The sequence below is a fragment of the Rhinolophus sinicus genome, linkage group LG01 (assembly GCF_036562045.2).
Source record: "Rhinolophus sinicus isolate RSC01 linkage group LG01, ASM3656204v1, whole genome shotgun sequence".
NCBI lineage: Eukaryota > Metazoa > Chordata > Mammalia > Chiroptera > Rhinolophidae > Rhinolophus > Rhinolophus sinicus.
In genome coordinates this window covers 6,836,091-6,854,179 of record NC_133751.1, presented here as the reverse complement: position 1 = coordinate 6,854,179, position 18,089 = coordinate 6,836,091, and the positions used below count along the sequence as shown (strand labels likewise).

At 43.2% G+C, this 18,089-nt stretch overlaps 1 protein-coding gene and 1 long non-coding RNA gene across 5 annotated transcripts in view; one reads left to right on the top strand and one right to left on the bottom strand.

Annotated features, from left to right (window-relative positions):
- Positions 1 to 2,763, bottom strand: part of VPS26C (VPS26 endosomal protein sorting factor C) — a 37,863-nt gene extending 35,100 nt beyond the window's left edge. For both annotated transcript variants that reach the window (XM_019730313.2, XM_074325436.1), the window contains exon 1: positions 2,628 to 2,763. In XM_019730313.2, coding sequence (XP_019585872.1) covers positions 2,628 to 2,684 — 57 coding nt within the window. In that variant the 5' untranslated portion in view covers positions 2,685 to 2,763. The remainder of the gene's footprint in view (positions 1 to 2,627) is intronic.
- Positions 2,764 to 3,150: 387 nt separating this feature from the next.
- Positions 3,151 to 10,293, top strand: LOC109446680 (uncharacterized). 3 transcript variants are annotated; one of them, XR_012493919.1, is made up of 4 exons: positions 3,151 to 3,729; positions 3,830 to 3,898; positions 4,538 to 4,603; positions 9,856 to 10,293. It is a non-coding gene; the product is annotated as an uncharacterized LOC109446680 (long non-coding RNA). The 3 variants fall into 3 exon arrangements; XR_002137255.2 differs by lacking the exon at positions 4,538 to 4,603; XR_012493918.1 differs by lacking the exon at positions 4,538 to 4,603 and having other exon boundaries at positions 3,830 to 3,903.
- The last annotated feature ends 7,796 nt before the right edge of the window (positions 10,294 to 18,089 follow it).

Genomic DNA, 18,089 nt, shown 5'->3' with positions numbered 1-18,089 from the left:
CTTCATGATTCCATTTCTTGCATCTTTTCTAAATGTATTTTTCATTACTTGTACCATTATTTAAAACCACAGAAAACATCTAGCATTTCAGCTGGAGTAACATCTCTGAATGGAATGTGCTAACTTTTTAATGAAGTAAATATTAAAGCAAAATGTACATAGATTCCTGTCACTGCTTCACCCAACTCTCAACTTGAAATTTCCAAGCTACAGAAAAATTATAAGAATACAAAGTAGAGGAGAAATTGGAACCACCATTCACTGCTGGAGTAGGAAGTGGTACAGGTGCTTTGGAAAACAGTTTGGTGGGTCCTCAAAAAGTTAAACATGAAGTTACCATTTGATCTAGCAATTCCACTCCTAGTTATATTCCCAAGAGAAACGAATACACATGTTCACACAAAAATTGTACACATGTTCACAGGAGTATTCTTCATAATAGCCAAAAAGTAAGAACCACTCAAATGTCCATCAACAGATGAACGGACAAATCAAATGTAGTCTATCCATACAATGGAATATTATTCAGCCATAAAAATTGAACACGGCACCTTAAGCTGAGCTGCCGCTGAGCTCCTGGATGGCTCAGTTGGTTGGAGCGCGTCCTCTCAACCACAAGGTTGCCGGTTCGACCCCCGCAAGGGATGGTGGGCTGTGCCCCCTGCAACTAGCAATGGCAACTGGACCTGGAGCTGAGCTGCGCCCTCCACAACTAAGATTGAAAGGACAACTTGACTTGGAAAAAAGTCCTGGAAGTACACATTGTTCCCCCAGTAAAGTCCTGTTCCCCTTCCCCAATAAAAAATGAAGAACTGATACATGCTACATACAATATGTATGAACATTGAAAACAATTATGCTAAGTGAAATAAGCCAGACGCAAAGGCCCCATATTGTAGGATTCCTCTTACATGAAATGTCCAGAATAGGCAAATCCACAGAGATAAAAAGTAGATTTGTGTTGCCAGGCTTGAGAGGGAGGGGGAATTGAGGAGTGACTGCTAATGAGTACAGGGTCTCTTTTGAAGGTGATGAAAATGTTCTAAAATTAGATGGTGATGATGGTTGCATAACTGAGTGACCATATTAAAGTCACTGAATTCTGTACTTTAAAAGGGTGAATTTTATGGTATTTGAATTAGATCTCTATAAAGATGTTATTTAAAAATGAATACAAAGTAGACCCATATACTTTCAATTAGAGTCACCAATTATTACTATTTTGCCACATTTGCGTTCTTTTCTCCATGTATGTCGGAGTGTGAACACGCATGTGCTCACACACACACACACACACACACGATTTATGGTCGGGCGATTTAAAATTTTATAATTGTGACTCCTAAATACTTCAGTATTCTTCTACCTAACCAAAATACAAATGTTACATTTGGGAAATTTAACACCAATACAACACTATTATTTAATAGAGCCCACAAACTTATTTATCAAAAATCATGCACTGAATTTGGTTATCATATCCATTTAGTCTCTTTAAATCTAGAAAAATTCTTTTTTCGTGACATTCACATTTTTTAAGAATCCAGACCACTTATTTTACAGAATGTTCCTAATTTGGGATATGCCTGATAGTTTTCTCATGAACTGATTTAGGTTAAACATTTTTGGCAGATATACTGCACAGGTGTATTATAGCCTTCTCGATGTATGACAAAACCCTCTATTATTACGCCAGAACAGTCGGCCTCATTAGTGGTCATGGTAGGGTGACGTTCACCCTTGTTCTTGGTTAGAGGGGACTCTATCAGACTCCACTATAAAGGTAGCTTTTTCCCTTTGCAATTAAGGAGGTGACTATTGGAATCTGTGTAAATATCAGGTTTCCCCAATTATCTTGCACCCAAAGCTTTTAGCATCCATTGATGACGTGTTATTCTATCCCTTCTGAGTCCTAGCTGCATTCATGTGACTAATCACTCCTCTCAATTTTATTCCACAAAGTGTGACAGCAAGCTGTGATTTCAACCCTGGCTGCACACTGGCGTCACTGGTATCTCTGGGGGTGGGGCTCGGGCAATCGTATTTTTAAATTCCCCGGGGTTACCGATTGATAAAAGGTAAGCGTGGAGATTCCTCGAGATGGAGTTAGAGGAACCTTGCAACAGCTCATTTTGCAAGTAAGGGAACTGAGGCCCGAGGAGGTTAGGTGGCCAGTGGCACAAAACTTGTTAATGGCATAATTCAGATTTTTAATTTGGAGAGCTTGCATTTTAATATGCCATTCCTTCTGTGTGTTATTCTAAGAATAAAACCAGAAATATGAGTATGTTTCGTATGGTGTTAGGACTGACCACGGCCTGAAGTGCGTATTTCTGCTTTCCAAGGGAATGCTGCCTTTCGTCACATCTCTGCAGTCACCTTACGATAGGAGGAATGGGTCGGCTAGTCCTCGAGCTCCTCCGCCCTCAGGGGTCCCTGCGACGGCCCAAGCCCGGGACCCGACACAGAGGCGGAGGTTCCCGGAGCCAGGCGGTGGGAGCTGCAGCGCCGGCGCCGGACCCTCGGGCCGCACGCTGCTGGCGGCGCGCCCCTGCCCCGCCCAGGGACACCCAAAAGTGCGTCAACTCCTGGACACGGTAAAACCCGCAGCCACCCACGCCACTTACCCCAGAGTGATAAACCTTATTCGCTCTTTTAATCTTAATGTCCAGGGAGGTCCCCATCTCGAAAAGTCCGCGGCCCACACCACTTCCTGCTGCACGTGACCCAAGGAGGAGGGTCACCCCCGCCCTCCCGACACGAGCCCCGCCCTTTTCTCCTCTCCGCCGGCAGTTGCGTCACGTGACCTCACGCCCTACGTCTGGTGGACTCCCCCGCCTTCCTTCTTCCGGCGCAGGGGCGGACCTTAGAGCGGGCCGAGGGGGTGTCTCTTTTCGTCCCGCCCCCGCTGGGCGTGAGGGGCGAGATCAGGCTAGCCCCACCCCTTCTCTGAAGACAAAACGCCGGAAATACCCTCCTCCTCGTCGGTTTACTAGAGGGAGAGGGAATCTCGGCGTTCCCGGCGTGCGCCGCGGCGGGGGGCGGTGCCAGAGGGGTGTCGCAGGCTTAAGCAGCGCAGGGCAGCTGAGCCTCCCGTCAGGCTGTGCGGTGCAGGGGTGCCGCGTTATTGAGTTGGGTTTAAGGGCGGTGATAACCGGGAACTGCGTTTCTTCCCCGTCACCTTCCGGTCGTCATCTCTAGTCCTCCCCCACTTTCTCCCGGGGATTCTGAGGACCGACGCCCCTGTGTCAGGCCCCCGGCTCGGCGGCGTCCGCGCCCCCACACTCCCGGTCTACAAGGCACCGATGGGCGGTCGGCTGGACTGCCCCGCCCCTGTCCCCGGGCCCAGGGCCAAGGTCTCCGCGAGCGCGGGGACTTCGCCCCGCTTTCAGCCGCGGCGCGGGCTCGCTGGCGCGGGGGCTTGTGGGTACTCCCTCGGCGCGCGCCCTGGAACGGGGTGTTGAATATTCATATTCGTGCGCAGGATGTGGGGAGGCGCGGCTCGCAGGCGCTGGCTCCCGGCAGTTGGTGGAAATCAACGCCTCAAAGCTAAAACGGGCCTGCCCAGCGTTTATTCCCGGCGAGAGCTGACTGAACTAGACGCAAGTTACAGACAGTTTTTTGGAGGGAGTTGCCCCCAGGCAGGGCAGCAATACAGTGTTAGGCAACGTACTACGTTTATCGAAATAAAATCTCTTTTAAACAAGGAGTTCTCCAATAAGCGGAGAGGTAAATTTCCATTATTTTGGTAACGTGATACAGTGAAGTACTTTTGTTCTCTTAAATTTCTTGATTCTGGTATTTGTTTTTAAAACTGCGTTCCTTTTAGGATTACATCAGAAATTTTCTGCAAGACGGTTTCATGTATTAGGATCACGAGTGCCTCCCTCCTGTGAATGTAAGGTATTTTATAGCACAGCAGTGATGCTGCAATTACTTTTGAAGGTTGATACATGTGGTGTTTCCCAACATTCAGTTCTCAGTTTTCAGCGCCTCTCTGCCCGTAGGGCGCCCGCGTCTGTCTTGGTCATCTTACTAGCAACTCAAATTCGGCAATTCTAAAACAGTTCATTAATGACTTAATAACCACAGTCTAGTCTATTTACAATTCAAGAAGTGAATCCCTCTCCACTAGACTCACCCATCTTTTCCACCGATAAAATATCAATCTCAGTAGGCTGCAAGGAAACGGAAAAAAAAAAAAAAACACATTACAAGGATCCATATTCTGGACTTGTTTGCTTCAGCAAACCTGCTTTATACTTATTTTACAGCGGAACATTTCTTGTTCCTCGAGGACAGGTGTGCCATATTTTACTCAGCTTTGTGGGCTGTACGCAATCTTTATGGAATGCTGGTGCAGTGCAAAGAGCTTGAGTTCCAGCAATTATCAGTGTAAACAGTTTGTTGAACCATCTCAGTGTGATAGACTCCAAATACAAAACAGTCAATTTTTCTCCAATCACTGCTCTTTTTGACTCTTTTCCATACGTTAACCACACCTTAGGTGATACCATAACTTTCTGGTCAATTTCAGTTACTAAAAACCAGAGGATGTCAAAATGGCAATCTCATGGCTTGAGTGGGACCCAAGACCCTTAAGGTGAGAAGGTGCAAGTCATGGTTCTGGTTCTCAGACTCTTCCCTGATGTTTTCTTCAAGGCCTGGCTCTGTGCTGAGGCAAGTATCTTTTAACTGGCCACTACTGGAGCTCTCTCTTAGTTGATCCCTGCTTCTCCAGGTAACCGGCCCTTGTTTGAAATTCCTTTCATGGAGCACATATCAAAAGGCCTGGTGGTCCTCCTTGCCACACATTTTCATGGGACATCTATCTCCAGTTTGATCTTTTCCATCACCCCACTGCTAGCACACAGCCATATACTCTCCTGGGTGAGGTGGTCCAGCAAGGCATCTCAAGACCATTTATCTTCCACAGAGTCCACCTGACTCTTGAGAAATGACACATCCTTGCCACACAAAAGGGCTAGATTAGAGGCTGCCCCATGGGCTCTCCTCTCCACCCTGCCATCTCTCTTCAATCTGCCAGCTCCCTACTGAAATACAGATGAATAAATCAGCAAGAATGCTGACTAGACAGATTTGCAAGTAGGGAATCTGTACCTACCAGCCTCTCTTTCCAGTAGGTCCTACTGTTACCAAGGAGAGATCATCTTACAGCCTCCCCCGCTCCCTCACTTCCCACCAGAAGCAACGTACTCTCCACAAGGCCGGCCACCTCCTTTTATTCCTCCCCCTGCCCTCCTTTGTAGACTGAAAAGGAGACAATTAGGAAAGTATTTGGCGGAAACAGGACTAGATCTACACCTTTGTATTAAGCCCTGGGGAAAGGGTCAGGTCCAATTGTAGGCGTTTTTCATTAGAAGATGGGGCACCATGCCTGTTGTTTTCAGCTGTGAGCTGAGTGCCCATTCTGGGACAATAGGAGAGGTCCCACTAAACATTTCGTGGATGCTGTGTTGCTCTGCCCAGACCTGTATTTCAGGACTGAAGGATGTGTTCCCTGAGCTGCTCAGAGTTTGGTCTCAACAGCTCGCAGCTAAGTCACTCTTCAAAAACTTGCCCTCAGCTGAAGAAAACTGCTTTACCCAAGTCACGGTCCCTTCTGGAGGAGGCAGCCCACATCCAATGACTAGTCCACTTAGGATGCAAAGACCTCTCCCCTTTACCCCAGTTTGGGACAACTCTGAAGAAAATTCCAGCTCCAAAACTCCCTATATTAGTGTCCATTGTTCATAACAAATTACCCAAACAGTGGTAAAGAACTAGAAACATTTATTATCTCATGATCTCTGCAGACTGGGAACTTAGCAGCTTCACTGTATCATTCTGGCTCAAGGTCTCAGGTGGTTATAGTCAACATGTTAGGGTCACAATCATTGGAAGGCTTGACTGGGACTGGAGGATCCACTTCCAAGGTGGTTCCCTCACGTGGCTGTTGGCTGGAGGCCTCAGCTCCTCACCATGTTGACTTTCCACAGCATGGCAGGCAGCCAACTTCTCCTAAATGAGGCAATCCCAGAGGGAGAGCAGTCAGGGAGCTGAAGTGCCTTGTATGGCCTAGGCTCTGACTTTTCACATTCACTTTTTTTCTGTTCATTAGAAGAGTCACAATCCAGCCCACACTCGAGGGAAGGGAAATTTGTCTCTCCCTTTGGAAGGGAGCATCACGAAATTTGTGGACATACCACTCTGCTCCCTTTGCATGAGGAACCTTTCTTGTGATTGCATCCCAGCTCAACTGTTCTCTCTGCCCAGCCCAAGCCTGCTACTTTGTCCCTCTCCCCTGCACACGTGTTGATCAGGAGAACACAACTAATATACTTCCTGCACAAGAATCTCCATCTCAGAGCACACCTCCTGGCAACTCAACCTATAACAATCCTGTCACACTAACTTCCTGACTTAACTCAGTTTCCTTCATCTGTAAAATGATCTCATAATACCTCCATTATGGGGAAGTCGACCAGATTCATAACATCTCACATATTTATCAAGTACTTGCTTAAGTCAGGCATTGTTCTAAGCACTGTAAATGTTTTAGTTGATTCCATTTTCATAACAATCTTATAAGTATAATAGTTCTTATGATATAAGTATAATTACTATTTCCTCACCTTACAAAAGGAAAAAGCTGAGGCACAGAAAGATTAACGTACTCACCCAAGGCCATGTAGCAACTAAGTGGCAGCCACCCATTTTGATTCCAGACCTCACAAACGCAATCATACTACATGTGTGTACACAACAAATACCTGGGCTTATAGCAAGGGGTCACAGGATCGTCACTAAAAGACTCGGCAAAGGCCTGCCAAACAAATAGGGAAATCAAGAAGGTGTACAATATTACAAAGAAAGGAGCAGGGGGTCATTTTATCAATTGATAGAGAAGACACATTACATAAACCATGGCAGAACATAACAGTGTGTGAGTGTCCTAGGGCTACTGTAACAAAGTACCACAAACAGGCCAGCTTAAAACAATAGAAAATATTCTCTCACAGTTCTGGAGAATGATGTCAGAAAACAAGGTGTCAGAGGGTTGTTTTTCTCTGAGGGCTGTGAGGAAAGGTTCTGTTCTAGCTGTCTCCTCAGCCTGCTGATACGGCCATCTTCTCCATGTGTCTCTTCACATCGTCTTCTTTTCATGTGTCTTCATCTTCACATGACCTTGTTCCCACATGTGTGCCTGCCTCCAAATTTTCCCTTTTCGTAAAGACCCCTGTCATATTTATTAGGCCCCACACTAATGACCTCATTTTAACTTGATTACCTCTGTAAAGACCCTGTTTCCAAATACTGTCACATTCTGAGGTACTGGGGGTTAGAATTTCAACAGATGAATTTGGCAATGACATTAAATTCAAGCTGTAACATATAGCAACAAAAAAATATATAGAACAAAAGTATTAGACGTATAAAAATAATGGACAGACAGTTCGTAGAAGATTTGAACACAACATAGCCTATCAGAGGTTGAGTGGGTAAAAAAAAAAAGACATAGAGGATTTTAACAAAATAATTAAAAGGTACAATTAACAAATAAGATAGAAATCACAGGAAATTCACCTTTTTAAGTGTCAAGTGTCCCTGATCATTTATAAGCATTGATTGCATACTAGGCCATGAAGAAAATCTTATATTCAATTAACTAAGTACAGTTCAGATACTTTAACCATCAAAATTTTAACTCCTTGGAAATTAAGACATACTTTCCCAAATACATTAGGTCAAGGAGCAAATAAAAATACCATAAGGAAACTCAAAATAACAAAGCGTGAATGCTTTGTACCAAAATTTACAGGATGCAGCCAAAGGAAGGATACTCTGAAAAGTTATTAGAAAAAGAGTTTGAAAATCTGGCCAGCGCTAAATGATATGATACCTGAGATTTTCTTTAAAATAACTCCAGGACGAGGAGGAGGAGGAGGAAAAAGAAGGAGGGAGGAGCTGTAGTTGGGGCACGTCGACTGGCAAAACAAATGTTGATGATTATTGAATCTGGGTGACAGGACATGGAGCTTTATTATACTATCTCTGTGCTTTGTGTGTATATATGTTTGCATTCCATAATAGAAAGAGACAAGATAAATACATGGAGTAGGACCATATGTTTGAAATATTATCTAAAGTATTTTTACTCCTTGTAATTCCTAGTAGGTGCCCCCCCCCTTCATCAAAATTACACCCTGAATCACAAAGTGTGTGAGGTATGAGACCTGGCATAGAGGAAGAGGTATGGAAAGAGAATAGAGCAAAGTAGATCCTGGGGTCGGGTCTGGCTGCCTGTCCTGTGGAGTCAACATCCCGCTTGGGAATGGGGATGAACAGGGCTACAGAAAATGCTAGAAAACTCAGAGGGGCTGAATGAAAGTGCAGGAGCAGAGGATTAGAAGATCCAACAAGAGTCAGTTGTGGACTGAGTCAGTAATGGGGAAAGCTAAATCCCTCTTGCTTGGTGACACCAGTGGGACTGCCGGCAGAAAGAGTGCATTTTACTCCAGCTGGGACATTGGCCGAGGTACATAGCATTTTTGAACCATATGCTTCTCCCCATCCCAAGTAGAACACTTCAGAGAAAAGGACAGAAGGAGAATGGGGATGGGAAAGGGAATATAAAACACTATCAATTGAGTTCCAACTGAGTAGGAAGACTGATTTCTTTTCCCCACCCTCAGCAGAAATGGTTGCTGGAGAGCTAAACTGGGTTACTTTATAGAGAAATGAAGATTGTTACTTCTTTGGCCATTTATATGTTGTGCCTGTAAATTTTAAAACAACTACATATACAAAACTCAATAGGCATTTTTATTTAACAGCAATAACCAGTTAGAAAATAAAATGAAAATAGGGATTGTATTCTCAATAGCAATAAAAATATAAAATACTTGAAGTAATTTGACTGTAATATATGTTTGAGTTACATGAATAAAACTATAAGGCTGAATTAAGAAATATGAAATATGAAAAGTGGATGGATGCACAGTATTTCAAAATAGGAACTCTAAATGCTTTTAAATGTCCAGTGTTATAAAATTAATTTTTAGACCTAATTAATTCATCTCAATATAATTTTAATGAGGAAATTTAATGAAATTATGTTAAAATTCTTCTGAAAAAAATAATAGTGTTTGAAAGGTTTATCTTTTAAATACGTTAATTGTACAGAAAAGAGCCCTACTAAGCATAATACATAGTAAAGCTATGAGAGTTAATACAGCATCATTCTGGCATAAGGACAATTGGACAAGATAGCTCAGAGCACATCCTCAGCATGAGATTTTAATATATGATACAAGAGTTATAAATCAGTAGCAAACAGAGGATTATTCAGTACATGATTTTAAATGACTTTATATTTAGAAGAAAAATTCATTTCAATTTTGCTATTACACCTTCTTTCCCCTCTTCCCCCTCCGCCCCGCTAAAACTTAATTGGATTAAAGAGTTCAGGAAATAATAAAACAAATTAGGCATAGATTTAATGGGAAATCTGAAAAACCTGTATGAGAAAAATTATTAATGTTTTTGCAAAAGACATAGCAGTAGATTTAAACGGAGAGAAAAGCATACCATATGTATGGATATGAAAGTTCAACATCATCAAAATGTTAATTCTCCCCTACTTAATTTATAAATTTAAAGCAATGCCAATAAAAATACCATCTTCTCTTTATTCCTGGAGCCAGGCAGATGGATTATAGTTTATTTGGAATAATAGATAAGCAAGAATAGCCAGAAAAAGTCCCCACAAGAAATGAGCACATGGGGAGGAAGTGGCCTGGGCCATGTCATCAGTTGTGACATGTCTCATATGTGACTCTTCTTAACCAATAGGAGAAAGTGGGAATTCTGGGCCTGAGATTTAAAAAGGCGTGGCAACTCCTACTTTTGTACTTTGGGAGCTCTGAGAGACCCAAGACCCATGTTGAGGGCCTACAAGCAACCCCCAAACTCTAAGACCCATCTTCCTGCCATCCCTACAAGGACCTGACATTTGAATGAAGCCATCTTCGAGGTTCCACCCCCTCTGACATCTGACTGAAGCCACAGGAATGATACAAAGCAAGACCAGCAGAAGTTGACCCACAGAACTGTGAGAAATAATAAAATGACTATTGTTTTAAGCCACAAAGTTTTGAGATGGTTTGTGATGCAGTAACAGATAAGACAACCAAATCATATTTAACTTCAATGCGGAGAAAATGGTTGTGTTAGAAGTTAAAAAGGAATCCAGCTGTGAAAAACAGGCAAACAAAACATATGCAACATAAGTGTCTAAATTACACACACACACACACACGCACACACACACACACGCACACAGAAAGCCTAGCAGGAAAAGAACTGCCCGGAAGCATTAACAGTGCCTATGCTGGGCTGACTACCGTGTTTCCCCGAAAATAAGACCTAGCCGGACCATCAGCTCTAATGCGTCTTTTGGAGCAAAAATTAATATAAGAACCAGTATGATATTATATCATATTATATTATATTATATTATATTATATTATATTATATTATATTATATTATATTATTTTATATTATATTATGTTATACCTGGTCTTATCTTAAAATAAGACCAGGTCTTGTATTATATTAAAATAAAACCAGGTCTTACATTATATTAAAATAAGACCGGTCTTATATTTATTTTTGCTCCAAAAGACACATTAAAGCTGATCGTCCAGCTAGGTCTTATTTTTGGGGAAACACGGTAAGACGATGGATACCTTTTGTACTTTTTTGCTCTTCTCACAAATATGCATTATTTCAAAAATATGAACCATAAAATTTTAAATTGTTTACTATTAAAGTTTAAAAATATATTTACCACTACATTTTGTTTTAAAAGAATGAAAAGGCATAACTAAGGGCAGAGTCACCAGTCTTCATCTACAAGGACCAGAAGCCGATTTAAATGATCTTAAGCAAAACACGGATGTATTGGCTTTCGTAACTGAAATCCAAGATGGAGTTGCTTCAAGTTAAATACAAGATTAATTTAGTCATTTCTGGACATTCTTCCTTATAGAAGATCCTTACCATTTATGGGGGAGACATTTAAAATATCTCTCAAATATGCAAATCGATAAACACTGCATCATAAACTCAGTATTAAAAGGCAATAAGGAAAGGAAAACTTGTTAAAACCATATATTTTATCTCTTATGTTAATTTCATTCTCAGAGCCTTCTAATAATTCTACTTGTGTTAACATTTGGTGCCATGCACCTCTATTCCTCGTTTGTATTGTTTGCTTTCCATTTACCTGCCATGATGTAGAGTGTACTTCACCATGGAGAGACGGTTGATTGGGCCAACTGTCAACTTCCTACAGCATATCAACAACAGACCATTGTGCCCTGAGAGTTTGTACACTGGAGTTATTCAAAATTCTAAAGTGTAAATCCACTGAGAGAAAATTTTTATGACAAATATAGCCAGAACTTATGCAAAACAAACCCCCAAAATATGGGCCATGGGTAAAGTTAATAACTCTGAAAAGAATAGGAGAAGCCTTCGTGAAAGACATCGTCATGGCGAAAATCACCGAAATTACCTTGACATCTGTCATTGCTCATGAACGCTGAGTCACATGCCAAGGATGCAGTATTTGAGGTTTAACATGACGGAGGCCAGGTGGCCACTCCGTGTCCTGTGTCGGCTGCAGGAGTGTACGCAGCAAGAGGGACAACACAGGGCCGCCTGCTCTCCTTCTCTACCAGCTCCTGGCCAGCTGCCTCAGCTCTATCATCTTGACTGCGCCAAATCTCTTTTGCGATTACTCCCAACAGCTCATTAGCCTGGAATTCTGTTTCCTTCAGAGACTACTGGGTTTTCCTGGAATTCCAGGAGGGCCAGGTGGCAAGGAGCTATCGCCCCAGTCCTGTAGGGAAGTTCAATGTCTTGGTTCACCCTCTCTGACCCTGACTGAGTGGACCAATGGCTGCCCGCCACAGGCTCCTCTTCCAGATGTGGTGTCCTTTGTTCCATTTCAGTTACGGCCCCATCGGTTTGTTTTCTGCATCATCATGGAGCTCTTCTTGGTTTATCTGGGCCGTTTCTTTATTAATCCTAAACTGAGGGCAACATATTGTATTCAATTCTCTCTGCTAAATCTAACCTACACTGAAAACAGGTTAGGATCTAGAAAGAAGGCAATGCTGGATGACTCTACAGAGCTCCCCTTTTAAAATTCCAGTTTTAAAGTTATAAATCCACACAATCATTGCATGAGTACAAAGGGTCAAGGACCTGACTTTTAGACGTATTCACAGTCTGTGTCCCAGGAATAGTTGCTAAACTGAACGGGCATGTTTGCCGGGCACCTTTGAGGGCATCTGTGATTCAAAACTCGTACCCAAATAATTGGGTGTGGATGGATAGATATGTGATAAAGCAAATAGAGCAAAGTGTTACTCTTAGAATCTAGGTGGTAGATGTGTGTTCACTGTACAATGTTTCAGCTCCTCACTATGTTGGAAAGTTTTAAAATACCAAAAGTTGGGGATAAAAATAGAAATAGAGATACTTACACAATTTACAGGGAAATATATTACTCATGAGACTAATATAATATTAAATGTCAACTACAATTGAAAAACATTTTTAAGAAAGAAAATATAGTATTATTCATTTGATCGATTTTTTCCCATCTATTTACTCGGTGCCAATATGTGTTATGCTAAGTCCTGAGGACTCACTGGGAATAAAACAGATGTAGTCTTCCCTTCATTAGCTTACAGCCTAGAAAGGAAGAGAGATGGTTGAACAAGTAATTTCAGTCGAGTGTGACCTCACTGTACCTTGATCACCTCTATAGAGAGCCTGTGTCCAAACAAGGTCACGTTCTGAAGTGCTGGGGGAGAGGACGCTAACATATCTTTTTGGGAGGGACACAATTCAACCTGTAACATGAGGTGATCAGCTGTGCCATTTTGAAAGATCCTTCTGGCTGCAATGTGCAGAATATATTGCAGAATAACATCTCCGTTAGGAAATGTTTGTAGGAATCCTAGCAAGAGAAAATAGTAGCTGGGCACTGATCATGGTAATAACGCAGGATGGAAAGAGGTGGGCGACAGAGACCCTTGTAGGAGCTCATGCTCATGAGACTTGATTGCTGCAGGGATGTGAGCCGGGGGACTGAGAGGGGTTCTGCGTGTAGATAGGGGTGTGCGTTCTCTGTCTCACCCAGACCCCCATTCCCGTCTGCTGTGCCCATGCGGTCTTCGTGAAACTCGTGTTCAGTTCCAGGGAAGTATGCCCACTTCTTGGCTGTGCCCTGCGGCCTCACTTCCACTCTCAGATGCCCTCCTCCAGCTGCCACGCCCTCACGCAGCGAGAGCTCACAGCATCCATTCACTGGTGATCAGTAGGTCCTTCAGTACACGCTAAGCTGCTGGAGGAACCATCAAACTTCCATTTCATGTTCTCTTTCCCTGGAAGTTATTTACGTGAATGTCTCTGCTTCAGTTTGTTTTTTTTGTTTTTTTTTTATGGGATCATGAGTCTGGGTGCTGCACACAGGATGCGTGTTGCCTTCCTCTGAAGATCTGCACGAAACCAGTGGCAGTTAGGTAAAAACTGTCTCCCTTCTGGAACTGAGCACACTTGCCTGTGGATTAAAATTATTCTTTGAAAATGTGGGTATAATCTTAGAGATTTAGTCAGGAACTCTGGAGGGAATGCTTAATGTCCCCCAATAGATGTCCACCCCTTCCTCTCTGCAATCGTACAGCTGAGCATGTGGCTGCCCAGAGTAAGTCCTGCATTTTCCAGTCGCCCTTGCAACTAGGAGTGGCCATGTGACAAGTTCTGGCCAAAGGGATGTTCATGGAAGCCAAGTGGGCAACTCCTGGGAACTACCTTCAAAGAGAGGGTGCAAGTGCTTCCTTTCCCCCTTCCTCCACCCAGCTGGTTAGAATTTGGATGTGTTGGTGACAGTGTGAAAAATCCTCTTGGCCCATGAGGTGAAGACTACTTGCTGAGGATGGAAGAGGGACAAGGTAGAAATAGCCTGAGCAATCTGTGCCCATGGACCCTCCATAGTAGCCCGGACTGTCACCCACATTTATTTGGTAGAGAAATAAACTTCTTTCTTACTTGCTGTGGTAGACAGAATAATAACCCCCCTCAAATGAAAAAAAAAAAGAGGACGTCCACATCCTAATCCCCGGAAGCTGTGACTAAGCTACCTTCCACAACAACTTTGCAGGTGTGCTTGGTAAACTAAGGATGCTGAGACGGGAAGATTATCCGGGATTAGCTGATGGGCACCATGTAATCAGAAGGGTCCTTCTAAGAGGGAGGCAGGAATGTCCAGGACAGAAAAAGAAGATGTGATGATGGAAGCATCAAAAGTTGGAGAGAAGCAACTTGAAGGTGGAAAGAAGAGTGAAACCCCGAGGAAGGCAGGCGGCCTCTTGAAAGTGGAAAAGGCAAGGACACTCATTGTCCCCTGGCACCTCCAGAAGGAACTCAGCTTTGCCGAACCTTGATTTTAGTTTCAGAAGTCTCATGTTAGACTCTGACCTCTGGAACTTTGACATAATAACTTTGTGTTGTTTTAAGCCACTAGGTTTGTGGTAATTTATTGCAGTAGCAGTAGGAAACTAATATACCCACTTAAGGTATTCTGTGATTTCTGACACTTGCCGCTGACTCCAGTCCTAACTAATACAGAATTCAGTAGCTGAAGTGAGAAAATGTCTGCAACAGAACCTGAACTGCCTTAGGAATTGGACAGCAGATATTACTGCCAAGGAGAATGACCACCATTAGTCCCTGGCAATGAGCTGTTTGGTGGCATGGTCCCAGTGCTTCTTTAAAAGGCTTACTTCCTGTTACCAAGGCTGAGCATTAGGGGAAAAAATGCTTGGAAAAATTCAGAATTTTGGGCACGTTCAGCTGCTTCCTGCCACTTCCTAACGTCCCGAGACAGAGGTGAACTTGGGGCAAAGCCAGCCGGTCTGTAAACAGAATGGGGAATATTGTTCTGCCAAGGAAGCCCTTTCTGCCCGGAGCCTTCAGTGTAATTTGACTGATAAACTGGTAATTTGGGGTCTTGCTGGATTAAATAACCCCCCTGCTTTCCTACCCCAAGCAAGGGCAGCCTGGGCAGACGGTATTGCTGACGTTTCAAGGTTTTCCAAAGGGCTTTATATTTCAATTTCTCTGCCAGACAGTTCAGAGGCAAACATTGGTGTAAGGGTGTTACCTTCCCATTCCAGCTCTTCATTTCATAAGCCTGAAGGTAGCAACCATTAAATTGAAGAGAAGGGCACGGGGAAGCACAGCGACCAGCAGCTGAAAGACTGACGACTTCAAGAAAAAAAGAAAAAAACCTGTCTAGGCAAGGATTCAGGCTCTGGTTCTTGCAAATGGAATAGGATTGCCAAATAAAACACAGGATGCCCAGTTAAATTTGAATTTCAGATAAACAACCAATAATTTTTTTAGGGTAAGTATGTCTCAAATGTTTTAATTCTCAAGTACTTTTCATCATTTATCTGAAATTCAGGTTTAACTGGGACTTCTGTGTATTCTGTTGTTCAATTTCCTGAGATGGAACAAACATTTCAGAAGCCTACTAAGTCTGTGCTATTAATCGTATTGCTAAAGAAACCACCAACTGGCCTGCAAACGCAGGTGGCTAAACAATCCATAAGACAAAGTTTAGGCCCCACATCTGTTCAGCTCCCAAATAGGGTAGACCCTCTAATGCTCACTTCTGGAGTGGCTTTTAAAGATGAGGGATGAGGTGGTCCTCCTGCAGGGCAGTGCGAGGAGAGTAATGGGCAAGAGACTTTGTTCCAGAGCCCAAGGGATTCAGGTGGGCCGACCAAGATATTTATTCTATTGTGTCACCATTCCGTATGATCTGATCATTGCTACAGGCCCAGGACTGCTGGGTGTTTCCCACAAACCCCCTTTTCCAGATGGGAGTTTTTATTTTACCTACTCTTTTCTTACTGCGCCGTGGTATACTGCTTATTTGGAAGCAGATAGCTTTCCTTTTGGTTCGTGGGTTTCCAGATCACCAGGAGCCCCTCTGGGCTGATGAAGAGCTCTGTACACCGCACAAGATGCTGGCCTTTGAGCTGGAGGATGTGCTGGAATGGGAATTTGAAGTTGCAGCTCTAGGGAAAGGAATAAATCTGTACTACCTGTGGGAAGAAAGGTGTGTGGATATCTGGGTGGAAGAAAGGGCAAGTTTGCTTTGGGGGCAAGTTGCTTTTCTCTACCGGCATCCTCCCCATCTTCTATAGCAGAATATCTTTTATTGCAGGATGCTGCATGTCATAAATCAATTATGATTGTGCAGCTATCGGTCCCTTCATGCTCAGAGCAGGCAGATCAGTCCTGGCCACAAACAGCCCTGTCCTTTGCTCCACTGTGTTACTGTCAGGAAAGCGTTGGGACGCTATGCAGTACGAGTGAGCACAGTCCACGTAAAACCACTCTCACACTTCTGAGACCAATGAGAAGTTTGGGGGGTTCCCAAGATCACCTTCAGTTTTCATAATTGGCTGGCAAGTCTGACAGAACTCACTGAAAACTGTTGTACCCATGGTTATCATTTATTACAGCAAAAGAATGCAGATTAAAATCAGCCAAGGGACGAAGCTCATAGGGCAGAGTCCAGGAAAGTCTCCACCCTGGAGCTTCCATCGTCCTCTTCCTGTGGGGTCAGGGACAGTGTTACTGTCCTGGCATCGCTGTATGAACACACAGGGAGTACTGCCAACCAGGGAGGCTTCCCCAACTTGGAGTCCAGAGCGGTTCCTGAGGCTCCGGCAGAAATGCTGGTTAGCCACACGGCTGACCTCAGGCTCCAGCCCCTCTTGAAGCTGAACAAATACCACGGGACCCAAAGTCCCCACCCTAGACTTTCTGCCGTGGCCAGCCTGCAATCTAAACGAAGACACGCCTATCGAGTATGGCAATGTCCAGACTCCTCTTTAGGCGAAGTTAAACTCCTTACTATGCAGATGCACTTCTCTACAATAGAATCCCTATTTTTAACTGAGTACAAAGCACCCAGAATCAAGAATTCCCAACCTCCCGTGCGTCTGTCTTGTTGTGACTGTGGGACTAAATTCCAGACCAGGAGAGTAGAGGTGGTATTTAACACTTCTGGGAAGTGTCCTTAAATGGAGGGGGCATGTTCCCCCTCTTTCTTCTTGCTGCCTCAATGGGGCTTGAGAAACTGTCTTAGACCATAAAGTGAAGCTTCCTTTTCAGAATGGTGAGCCACAATGTAGCAGGAGCCTGGCTTTGGGCTGATGGAGGCACCCGTCACACATCTGTTTAGAAAAAACATTTAAATCATGGTTAAGCCACTGTTACTTTGGTTTTCTGTCTTTTGCAACAGGATCTAATTTCACCATTTGCTTGAAACTTGCTTTTACATTGCTTGCATCCAGATTTGCAAAACTCTGCTCACTGATCTCTAAATTCCATCTTTAATCCAATTCACCCGCACGCTCTCAGACCCTTCTGGTCTCTGCCTCTCTGCGGGAACCCTTGCCTTGCTAGAACACTGGTCTTTATCCCAAGACTCTGTCTCATCCAGGAAGTTTACTTTCTGTTTTCAGGCGAGGCATGACGACAGGAAGGGCTGTTTTCTGATTACACAATTATCGTGTTTTCCACAGCTAACTGATTGGAGATTTGACTGGACTTTGTGCCTCAACTTTATATCTAAACCTTCAAGTCAATTTTCTTGATACACTCTTTTAAAATTAATGAACAGATATTTCTTTAATCAGAATGAAGATTTATAGCTCTTTTAAAGACCTGGTATTTTAATTTTATCCACATTTTACCAAAATGTACCAAAATTTATCAAAATAGGTTTCCCTATGCCCAGTTGCTTCATATCATATATACAGAAAGTAAGATAAACACTGAATCCTTTATTTTTATGTTTTTGATGTTTTGTCATCTTTGAATAAAAGGTGACATAAATCTTTATCACAGCTTTTGTAAATATCTAAGACATTAATCATTAAAACACAGGATGTGCAAATACTACTTTTTACATTATGAAGACGGGGATTTT